This window comes from Bacillus rossius, chromosome 1, assembly GCF_032445375.1.
Source record: "Bacillus rossius redtenbacheri isolate Brsri chromosome 1, Brsri_v3, whole genome shotgun sequence".
Lineage (NCBI taxonomy): Eukaryota > Metazoa > Arthropoda > Insecta > Phasmatodea > Bacillidae > Bacillus > Bacillus rossius.
Window position 1 is genome coordinate 374,082,719 of NC_086330.1, and position 12,107 is coordinate 374,094,825.

General features: G+C 50.6%; 1 protein-coding gene across 2 annotated transcripts in view; it reads left to right on the plus strand.

Annotated features, from left to right (window-relative positions):
• The window catches only part of LOC134528512 (xaa-Pro aminopeptidase 1-like), a 116,188-nt gene that overhangs the window by 81,436 nt on the left and 22,645 nt on the right, over positions 1-12,107 (plus strand). For both annotated transcript variants that reach the window (XM_063362192.1, XM_063362191.1), the window contains exons 2-5: positions 7,498-7,694; positions 8,291-8,582; positions 8,939-9,055; positions 10,354-10,615. In XM_063362192.1, the coding sequence (XP_063218262.1) occupies positions 7,498-7,694; positions 8,291-8,582; positions 8,939-9,055; positions 10,354-10,615 (868 nt within the window). The remainder of the gene's footprint in view (positions 1-7,497; positions 7,695-8,290; positions 8,583-8,938; positions 9,056-10,353; positions 10,616-12,107) is intronic.

Here is a 12,107-nt window from a genome sequence, read left to right on the forward strand (position 1 = left end):
TGTGCGGCTGTCCGGGCACCTGCCTAGCCGGCGAGCGCGACCCCGCGCGCAGACCTGCACAGCGCGCACAGAGCCACGAGTGAAAAACACGACTCGACACAGCTGAACACGCACGATAACAAGAGATGGATGCAGACGAATGCAGTGGGTGTTACCACCTCTACCCGAGATGGTACTTAAACGGCAGGATCGCCGCGGGGTACGAGTGTGGCTATTGTCAAGAGTATCGCACATACGGGATGACGATGTGTGGAAGCCGGTCGTGTCCTGGAGGAAGTAGCATGGGCTACCACTGCGACGAGTGTACCGACCTATGGCCTCGTGACTGCACCAACGAGCGTGAAGGTACTTTGAGGCGCGAGTCCTTCACGTTCACGTGCGCGCGATGTACCGCAGGACGAGCCACCCAAGTGCAGTATTCGGGAGCAGCGCTACTAATTCCTCCCCTACGATACGCCGCGACAATTCACGACATCGAGACGCCACTCACGCAGACGCAAGACGTATCACGAACTCACGCCCCGACGACATCCGCACCGTCACGTACAACCGTCCCGACACCGACACTCACGCAGACGCAAGACGTATCACGAACTCATGCCCCGACGACATCCGCACCGTCACGTACAACCGTCCCGACGCCGACGACCTTCATCATGCCGCCAACAATCCCGCTCCCGTCGCCTCCTGTCCCGGAGCCACCAACCTCGGCATCCCTCGTAGACCTGACGCCTCCCGACCCAAGTCCGGAAACACCGTCACCAGCGAGACCACGCTACATCAACCTGACGCCACTCACGCCGACGCACTACGCCTCACCAAGGACGCCTTCCGTCCCGACGCCGACGCTCGTCACCCTCTCGCCGCCAATCCTGCTCCCTCCGCCTCCGGGCCCAACGCCACCAGCCTCAACACCCCTCGCAGACCTGACGCCACTCAACATGACTGCGACGACGCTTGACCCGCCAAAGCCGACCGAACGACGCACGACGCCGACCGTCCCACCGCAGTCTGCCACGACGACCCGAATCCGCAGTGTGTCGGAGACACCTCACGACGCCGGGATGGCCTCGCCACCGCACCTGACCACTGTCACAGTGCCGCGAAGGACCGTTCCGACGCAACCCGCGTCGTCTACGACACACGCCTCATCCGGGACGCCACCAGACTCGGCACCGACACGTCGCGCCACACCGTCGCCACCGCCTAGCTTCAATTACATGCAGCCGTCGTCACTGCCACATGAGCGCGCGGTCTCAAAAGGGACGCTGGAAAACGGAATGCCCAGGGCCACGACGCCGAGACGCCTGTGCGAGGCCCCGCCACCGGGACTCGCCCCGCGGTGCCCGCCTGGCTTCGAGGCACAGGGGATGGAGCCCACCAAAACGAGACAGACGCGCACGACATCGACGTCGACGCCGTCTTCGGCACCGCCTGAAACATCAAAAACGCTAGAGGCGCCACGACGCCGCCCCTCGGACAGCCTGCCACAGCAGCCACCGAGGCGACGCGCACTCTGCCCTCAAGAGGCGCCACGACGCCGCCCCTCGGACAGCCTGCCACAGCAGCCACCGAGGCGACGCGCACTCTGCCCTCAAGAGGCGCCACGACGCCGCCCCTCGGACAGCCTGCCACAGCAGCCACCGAGGCGACGCGCACTCTGCCCTCAAGAGGCGCCACGACGCCGCTACTCGGACAGCCTGCCACAGCAGCCACCGAGGCGACGCGCACTCTGCCCTCAAGAGGCGCCAGGACACCGCCCCTCGGACAGTCTGCCACAGCAGCCACCGAGGCGACGCGCACTCTGCCCTCAAGAGGCGCCACGACGCCGCCCCTCGGACAGCCTGCCACAGCAGCCACCGAGGCGACGCGCACTCTGCCCTCAAGAGGCGCCACGACGCCGCCCCTCGGACAGCCTGCCACAGCAGCCACCGAGGCGACGCGCACTCTGCCCTCAAGAGGCGCCACGACGCCGCCCCTCGGACAGCCTGCCACAGCAGCCACCGAGGCGACGCGCACTCTGCCCTCAAGAGGCGCCACGACGCCGCCCCTCGGACAGCCTGCCACAGCAGCCACCGAGGCGACGCGCACTCTGCCCTCAAGAGGCGCCACGACGCCGCCCCTCGGACAGCCTGCCACAGCAGCCACCGAGGCGACGCGCACTCTGCCCTCAAGAGGCGCCAGGACACCGCCCCTCGGACAGTCTGCCACAGCAGCCACCGAGGCGACGCGCACTCTGCCCTCAAGAGGCGCCACGACGCCGCCCCTCGGCCGGCCTGCCACAGCAGCTGCCGAGGCGACGCGCGCTCCGCCCTCAAGAGGCGCCACGACGCCACACCGTGACGTCACCGCGGCTACCGGGTCGCCTGAGCTCCCTGCATCTGCCTGACGCAATGCAGGTCGACGCCACGGCACCTGGACGCCCGACCGCCCCCCCACCGCACGTGACCGCCACTCGGCCGATGACACCTGTCATCCGTCTGGCACGACGGGCCGCGAAACGCCCGCATGTCGGCAAGGCTGAGCCGGGCCGTGCCGAGCGCCGCCCGCGCTTGCAGCCCGCCTGCCGAGAGCCACCTGACCTTGGTCGCCGCCGCCCCTGCCGGCCGGCACCCTGGCCACCACCGCACCGCTGCACGCTGCGAGACACCGCAGCCACACTCGGAACCACTGTCACCCCCCGAGAACGAGTCCGGGGAGGTGCTTAGGGCACAACCGCACAACGACCACGCCGACACCACCCTCATGATGATGGAACTGGACGACGGGGACGAGGAGGCCTCTACTCCAAACCCGCCCGGCACACCGGAACGGGAGAGGAGGCTGTACCCATCCACGCCGTACCAGACGCTGAGGGCCAACGTCAACAGGCCAGCACCCGGATGTTCGGCGTGGGACGACCCGGGACAGGTGCTCGGGCCCTACCAACTGCGGCCACCGAGAGCGCCACCCGGGTGGAGCTGTTGCCGGAGCTAGGAGGCGCCACGACGCCGCCCCCGGCACGCCTGCCACGACGGCAACCGGGGCGGCGCGCACGCTGGCCCAGTCGGCCACGTTCACCAGGTCCAGTGCGCTGACCCTATCAGCCGCTGACCCCGCCCAGGCGCCACGACGCCGCCCCCGGCACGCCTGCCACGACGGCAACCGGGGCGGCGCGCACGCTGGCCCAGTCGGCCACGTTCACCAGGTCCAGTGCGCTGACCCTATCAGCCGCTGACCCCACCCAGGCGCCACGACGCCGCCCCCGGCACGCCTGCCACGACGGCAACCGGGGCGGCGCGCACGTTGGCCCAGTCGGCCACAATCACCAGGTCCAGTGCGCTGACCCTATCAGCCGCTGACCCCGCCCAGGCGCCACGACGCCGCCCCCGGCACGCCTGCCACGACGGCAACCGGGGCGGCGCGCACGCTGGCCCAGTCGGCCTTGATCACCAGGTCCAGTACGCGGAGCCAACCAGCTGCTGAGCCGCGAACCACGCCGGGATGGAGTGGCCGGAGCTAGGGGTGGCCCCATGTTAGCGGGACCATAAGCGGCGCAAGGTCGGGCTTCACAGGGGGGGGCGTTTGACGTCGTCTGGCCGACGACCACCCCAGAGCCCGACCTGCACCCGCCAGTATACGCTCCCGCTAACGGAACACACCCCTGGCCATGGCCCACCCGAGTCAGGCGACCCGAACAGCAATCAAAGACAAAGCCGCGGAAACCTGAGTAGACAAGAGAAGAACCGTACCCATTCCTCCTAAAACATTAAATTAGGATTTTAGCGACAATAAAATCTCTTCCAGACACACCCGTTTGGAGTCTAGCGTAATGAGGTCACGCCTGGCGCGAGAGAGGCCGAGCCTCCCTCGGACGCCATGCCAGTTCGGCAGTTCAGCGCAGCTCACGGACCGGGGCGGACCTACGTCCCACGGAGAGGCAACATCCTTTGTCTACATCGAAAGTAACGTCCGGTAAATATAGTCACTAATTAACAGAACCCCTTTTATTACTTAACCTCTCCGTGAGTACCCGGTCCCTTTTTTCGGTCCAGGACCTAATCCGGCCGCATCAATTTAAAGACACCCCGCACCACACTTGGTCAGCGGGGCTGCTCTTCAGTATACGGCACGGGCCGCCTCCCGCAACTTACAGAACTTTATTTAAGGTCACGCGCACGGCGCTGACCACAAACCCGCAAGGGAACTTGGACAAACTTAATTGCGGTGCGTGTTTTACCACAGTGGGCACAACACCCGCGCCGAGACATTTGCATACGGGATTGGCCGTCTCCAATCGTCCACCCCCTTAATTCAGTGTATTTTTGTATCCCGTATTTTGTATTGCTAACTTACGTTACCCGAGTAACGAGTGCCACGTAATTTGTGCGCGCCCCCTTAATTCAGTGTATTTTTGTGTCCCGTACTTTGTATTGCTAACTTACGTTACCCGAGTAACGAGTGCAACGTAACTTGTGCGCACCCCCTTAATTCAGTGTATTTTGTGTCCCGCCTTTGTGTTACGAAATTACGTTACCTGTGTAACCAGTGAGACGTATGAGACGTAACAGCGTCCGAGGCCACGTAACGCGGAACACAAACCATACGGCGCCACGGAATAACGAGTAAACCCCCCCCCGGGGACCTCTGTAGAGTGTTGTATTGTGTACGACTCGTTCCTATGAATAAAAGGTACGACACCACCACCTCAACTCCACGCCTCTTATTTAAAATCATCTCACGCAACACCGCCGCCGGCCCTAGTGGGCCACGCAGGGGCACATACATCCACGACCCCAAATTCACGACTAGAGCCGAGCTAGTCTGGCGCCCACCCGGACAACACAGATCAAGAACCGCCTTTTCCCACTAGGAGCCACACCGGGACTCGAGCCCGAGACCCCGGACGACGGCAAACTTACATTTTGAAGTACCTAGGTAGGTATCATAAATGTTGTAAATACTTTGGTTGATTTCAGTGTACATTTTTCCCAGTACTTTAAGATGTGTTAAATCATTTGGAAAAAATTAATACCGTTAAAATTTTTTGTTTACATAAGAATTTTCTTTATTTTTTGAAAAATATAGGGATAAAGTAGTGAGACTTTATGAACAATTTCATAGCTTGTTGTACATACAAGCTATTGATTGGTACTGATACGGTCTCGCTAGCTCTATCGAGAAAATTAATGTTACATTTTAAACCTGCACATACACTTCATGCTTGTTCCCTATTTTTTTTAATTAAAAATAAATTGTGTAAATAAATAGTTATTTTTTAAATGATTTTAGACTTCTTAAAATACTGCAAAAAAATTATAAGGATACCAACCAAAATGGTTTAGCATTTACCTACTTTTATTTATACTTATAAGTATCGAAAATAAAAAAAAAAGGTTCTTGAAAACTAAATGTTGTATCGCAATGGTTTTTGGATAAATAGATCTCTCATGATCTGTACTATTTACAATATATTCATGAAATGATAACTAAAATCATAAAAAACAAGGGTAATTTTATTTTAAGTAAGCCTGTGTCTGCAGTCTGCCCGGGTACACACACGGTGCACAGAGCTTCAGAAAAAAACCAATGTGATTTGAAAACTACTCAAGATATCCGAGTGGGGTCTGTTTACAAAAAGCATTTAAGTGTTTGCTGAATGCCGAAAGGTACTTTTGAATTCGGATTAAGTTTTTAAAATGTGTTTTTAGTAGGGTGAAAATGGCTATAATGCGTGTTTTCGGAGTAATTTTTAGGGATAAAACAACCGATACAGAATCTTGAAACCACTTATGGGCAGTGCAGTACACCTTTATCTTCATTTCTCGGTCATATGATGTTAGGGTCACCGCTCAAATTCCACAGTTATCCTGTGACGACGAGAAGACTGCGCGCCAGTCCAGAGGAGACTCCGCGCTAGAAGCACCAGCGAGCGTCGCGCTTATCATCCCGCCTCGCCGACACACATACACCCCGAACAGACGGCCAGCTTTACATACATTTAAATTATGGACAGGCCCTTTAATGTTTACCTTTATTTCTGCTAATGTTGGGAAGTTGTAGTCATTTAAATTTGTCCACAACTCTTTGAAGTTTACTGAGAGCTGGTCAAGTAGTTCATGCGGATTTTTAAGTTTTTGGTAGCAGAATTTAATTTTAATACATGTTTTTGTTCTGCAAGAGACACGACTGTAAATAGGTTGTGGATATTGTGGTCAGGAATCTGTAGTAGGTATGGTTTTTGGCTAATTACTATAGTTTAAATCATTTGACATGTTTTTCCTGATATTTAAAAACATCGGTTAAAACATCGATGTATCGGTTGTCAGAACGATGTTTTTTGACATCGATGCTTTTTCGTTTGAACATCGATGTTCGTGATATCGATGTTTTTAAGAGCGATGTTGCATCCCTAGTGGGGGGGGGGGGGGGGGGGCAGACGGGGCTTTTGATCCAGGCAATACATATAGGGGGGGGGGGGGTTAACTATAGATATTTACTTGAATATCGTAGTGTTAGAACAGAAAAAAATAATGTCAGAGGGCAGATGAACTGAATTATTTGTATTGAATGGTACATACATCTGTATAGTAAAATATTAAAAAAACAGGTATTTTTCATGTGCGTGGCCTACTATCTAACTAGCGATGCCTGAAAGATGAAATTATGGCAAATAAATCTGTATTTTCCATCTAAGTTGAATACAAAAAAAATGGGTTGTCTGTAAAATTTGTTTAATTACAGACAATAATTTTACGTGATAACGTCATAAGAAAACACTGATGAAAAATTGAATACTTTCTTATTTTCAAATATTATTTACAATTTTTGCAAATTTAATTTAAATAATTTGTTTAAATATAATCACGAACAATTAGTTTAAAAAACCCGCCTTAACCTGTTTGATATTATAGAAGATTTTTCTCGCACGGTGGTCGGCCGGTTCTTGCACGCTCTGCTCAGGCGGAACGTGACAACGAGTCACGCTCTTTCGCGCGTGCAGAACGGCGTTCGTCGATTTATAAGACGTCACGTCAAAAATGTTTGAAATGGTGATGGCCTTACGAGGTGGTGTCGGGGAAAGATTTTGGTTATGTTGGTTTGGAAAAAAAGGAGAGGGAAGTTGTTGCCCCGGGTGGAAGCCTTGGGAAGCCTAAGATGAACATAAAGTTCTGCCATTCCCGATTACACCCGAATAATTCACCTTCGGCCAACCTCGGGTTTATTTATATATATTTATATTTCTCGGTTTATTTTAATGTAGCTATACTAACCTAACTAACCGTCCATAGTGTTTTAAAGTGTTTTAATGTAGCTAACCTAACCGACCACTTTTAATATTTGAATTCATTTTTCCTGCGCAAAAATAAAACAAATCCCGAGGTTGGCCGAAGGTGAATATTCGGGCGTGTTCGGGCAGGGACAGAACTTGATGTACATATTAGGCTTCTCGGAAGCCATGTCCAGTACCGCCCCTGGCACGGCACGGTGACGTGGGGGCCGTCTCGTGGCTTGCAGTGGCCGCGGGCCTGTCCGGGGTGGTGTGCCCCTCGGGGAGGCTGGGCTGCCCCGCGGCTCCGGGGACCCTGCAGCCGGCCAGTCGGGTGGACACCGGCCGCCAGCTGTACCTGCTGCGCAGCGAGATAGCGCGGTCGCGCACCACCCGGGTGCCTCCGCTCGACGCCTTCATCGTCACCCGCCACGACGAGCACCAGGTGACTGCGCTTCTCCGTCCACACTCCCGGAACTACAGTCAACTGCATTTTGAGTTAAAAAAATATATATGTGTGTGTATGTATGTGTGTGCAGGGGCGCAACAACAGGGGAGGGAAAGGGTATTTTGCCCCCACTCTGAAACCTTTTTGAAGGTTTTAGAGTGGGGGCAAAAGGGGGCAAAGAAAGTGCTGTGTAATCAATTTTTAGATAATAAAACTGCTTAAATAGCACCATTTTCCACCTTGAAATACAAATTTTCCCCGTGGGAGGACCCCCCGGACCCTCCACTTCAATAGGGGGGATCGATGATTCTTTATAAAAAGGTATATTGCCCCCCCCCCCTTGGAAATTTAGTTGTTGCGCACCTGTGTGTGTGTGTGTGTGTATGTATATATATATACACACACATATATATGTATAATATGGCTATGTGTATTGTATTTTAAGTTTATTTTAACCCTTCAAAAATAATTACTCTGTAACCTTATGTAGCTAAGTTGCTGTAATCATCATATTCTGTCTGGGGTGGAGTGGGCCTGCCTCCTTGTCCGAGCGAGGCTCCCTCCCACGGACGGCCGCGTGACTGTGTCGCCAGAGCGAGGACGTGGCGGAGCGCGACAAGAGGATCAGGTTCCTGACCGGCTTCTCGGGGAGCTACGGGCTGGCGGTGGTGACTCAGGAGCGGGCGGCCCTCTGGACGGACGGCCGCTACTTCCTGCAGGCGGAGGAGGAGCTGGACTGCCGGTGGGAGCTCATGCGGGCGGGGCAGCCCGGCGTGCCCAGCGCCACCCGGTGGCTGGCCGGCGCGCTCCCGCCCGGCGCCCGCGTCGGCGCAGACCCCAGGCTGGTGCCCCACGCCACCTGGGGCGACTGGGCCCTGGATCTGGGTGAGCTCTCCGGGAAACACCAGCATCTTCACCACGCCTCAATCAATTTCATTTACAAATTGCGAAATTTAATAAAATATAAATGAAACTGTGCAGTAAAAAAAAAATTAGAATTTTCTTCAAAGCCAAAGTGCAAAAAATACCTGTATCAGAATTTGCCTACATCTAGCTACAACTGCATTGGCTACATTTGGCTACCTCTGGATACATAATTTGTCTAGAAGGGCATTTAGCCGCTTTGTGCCGTTTGTTGGTTTTGTGTATATTAGTGTTCAGTTCCATTTTATTGCTAGTTGGTTACGTGGGCGCGTGAGGTCGTAGCCGTCAGTGACACGCAGTGCGTGCTTGTGTCCAAGCCAGAGCCAACATCTCGCTGGTGGCGGTGGGCTCCAACCCTGTGGACCAGACGTGGACGGACGGCCGGCCGCTCTACGCCCCCCAGCCGGCGTTCGTGCACCACCTCAAGTACGCAGGTGAGACCACCGGCGCCTGGCCCGCTCCGCGACACCTGGGGCCTCTTGGTATCCGCTGTATGGTTTAGTTGATGATATCACTATTTATAATCTTATTGCATCAGGCTAGTTTTTTTCTGTGCATCAGGCTAGTTTTTTTCTGTGCATCAGGCTAGTTTTTTTCTGTGTGTGTGGTGGGGGAATGAATTGGAGTTCATGAGTAGAGACCGGAAAAATTTGCGGGTTCATTTCACGTTAATGCTAGAATCCAAACAACCGTACCTTTGTATTGCTTCTCCGATTGGCTCACAGTTCATCTGAAGAACTTTGAGCCGATTTAAAAACCTTCAGCCGAAAAAAATGTAACGAATCGCAAGCGTCCCAGTTTGACGGGTGTCACGAGTCGGTAGCCAATGAGCAGGTGGCATTTGCCCGAGTATGTAGGGGGATTGTGGGGTCTATCCTAGAGGCCATCGAAATCGCGAATTTTTCCAGTCTCTATCAATAAGTAATTTTATAGAATAGTAAGTGACACACATTTAAAGACATTGTGAATAATTAAGAAAATTGGTGTTCATGAGATATAAAACGTGCATTTCGAAATCGAACAGTTAATTGGTCATTAATGTTACTGTTCTTTTTTGGAATGAAAGTATTCTTTCATGGCGTCTGCTTCCCTGGGTACCTATATAGGCACAAGGTGCCAGCTCAGTTGTGTTATTTTCCTGTTCAATTATTTATGTAAATGTTTCCTTTTAACTCGTTGGTTTGTTTGTATTGATCAGTGGTCCTATATGAATTGAATGTAACTATACAAATTCAATTTTTAATGATATATAACATTATACTAGAAAAAAAATATTTTCTAATTTTCATTATGCGAAAACTTGGTGACTAGGTCATGATCTGTTTTTTTTTTTATAGTTTTGTAACTTGTAAGAATATCAAAATATGACTTAAGGTGTGTGTGTGTGTCTTATTATTTATTTGTGTGTATGTGTGTATGTATGTATTTATGTATGTGTATATATATATATATATATATATATATATATATATATATATATAATATGTGTGTGTGTGTGTGTATATATATACACATACATACATATATATATAGAATATTGAAAAACTATGTTTCTTAGGAATCATAGCTAAAATGATCAGTGGGAACTAATTTTTTTTTTTATGAAAATTTGTATATTTGATTTTTTTAAGAAAATGTTTACCCGCTAAACTTAACTTCACAAAATAGGAACGCTAGGATGATGCACACATCTCACAGGTGAAACGGGAGGGTCGTCACTGTGTGCGTGCAGGGAAGGCGTGGGAGCAGAAGGTGGCGGACCTGCGGGCGGCCCTGGGCCAGCTGGGGGCGGAGGCCATGGTGGTGACCGCCCTGGACGAGGTGGCCTGGCTGCTGAACGTGCGGGGGCGCGACCTGCCCTTCACGCCGGTGGTGCGGGCCTACCTGGTGGTGGGCCCCCTCAGCCTGCACCTGTTCACCAACCGCAGCAAGCTGCCCCAAGAGGTGCGCGACCACCTGCGCTCCCAGCACTGCCACAACGAGAACTGCGTGCGGTGAGGACGGGGCAGATTACCCCAGTTCCGTGCGTCCGTTTCAAACTTTTGTTTAGAGCATTTGAAAATTATTTAGAAAAAAAAAAAAACGAAGTGTTAACACTGTGCAGTTGAGATGCAAAATACAGTGAAACCTCATTACTAGAGACCAGCAAAATTCGCGGATTCATTGACCTCTAGGATAGACTCCACAGTCCTTTAAATACTCGCGGAAATGACACCTGTTCATTGGCTACTGACGCGTGAGACGTCTCAACTAGGCTGTCCGTAATTCGGCGCTTTCTTGGTTTAGTGTTTCCCATTGGCTCGCAGTTCCCCGGATAAAATGTGGGCCAATCGCAGAAGCGGTACGAAGATATAGTTGTTTTGATGCTAGCCTATCACGAAATGAATCCGCAAATTTTGCATGTCTCTACTCATTACTACGTACCTGAAAAAAAAAACCTACTTAAAACTGCACTGTTAGTTTAATGTAAAAAATCGTTTACAAATCTGAAAATAACATTTTTCTCTTGAAAATAATTCAACCCCGAATGTAAGACGACCCCCTCCCGTACAAGTAAAGGTTCAGTGAAAAATTGTTTACCTCACCTTTTTCCTTTCCCTTGATCGGTAGGAAGTCTTTGCACATAATCACAAAATCACAAAACAGATTCTAAGTAATTTTTATTTTCTTGCGCAATTCTGGTGAGAATTAAAAATTCTGAACTAAGATTTAACGTATTAAAAATACTTCTGTTCAGTATAAAAAAAATGCATCATGTAATTATAAAAAATTTTCAATTGATCAATTTTTTCAGCATTTTTACAATACAACTGCTAATCATTTTACCCATTCCCCTAGAGCTGTTGGTTATAAGACGACCCCTGATTTGTTACGTGGTCATTCAACAAAAAACTTGTTTTTTTTTGGTTGAATATGGTATATGCTTAACGAGAGATATCTTTGAAAGTGAGGTAATTTGTAGTGAGGTTACAATGTGAAAACTCAACTCCGGTTCCTATTCACATTGATATTTAGGATCGTTGTCAGAGAAGTCTTGGGTTTGAGATAATGTTGTATATGTGACATAATCTTACACTTAAGCCTAGAAAGGGAGTTTGGACTGCTTCGTAAATAATTTAAAGTGTAAAATGAACAGTAACTTATGTTGTCACATGTTGGTACTTTTATCTACATGGAAAGTGAGAAAGCAGATTTAGCATTTAGTTTGTTGTACAACCATTTCAGGGAGTGTTGATGTTATTAATTTTTTCATTTTAAACTATATCCTAGCCATATGTTTAACATCGTTAGTGCCCTTGTATTTTTTTATGTCTATTGTATTTCAGGCATACAATATTTGATGTTTCCTTATATTTGAGTTTATCTTACATTAAAAATCGTTGAATTTTTGATGTCATCTTATATTTGAGGTAGTCATAATTTGGTAGTTACCTCATTTTTGAGTCAGTTATAGTAAAAAAATTACAGAATCTTAATTATAAAATT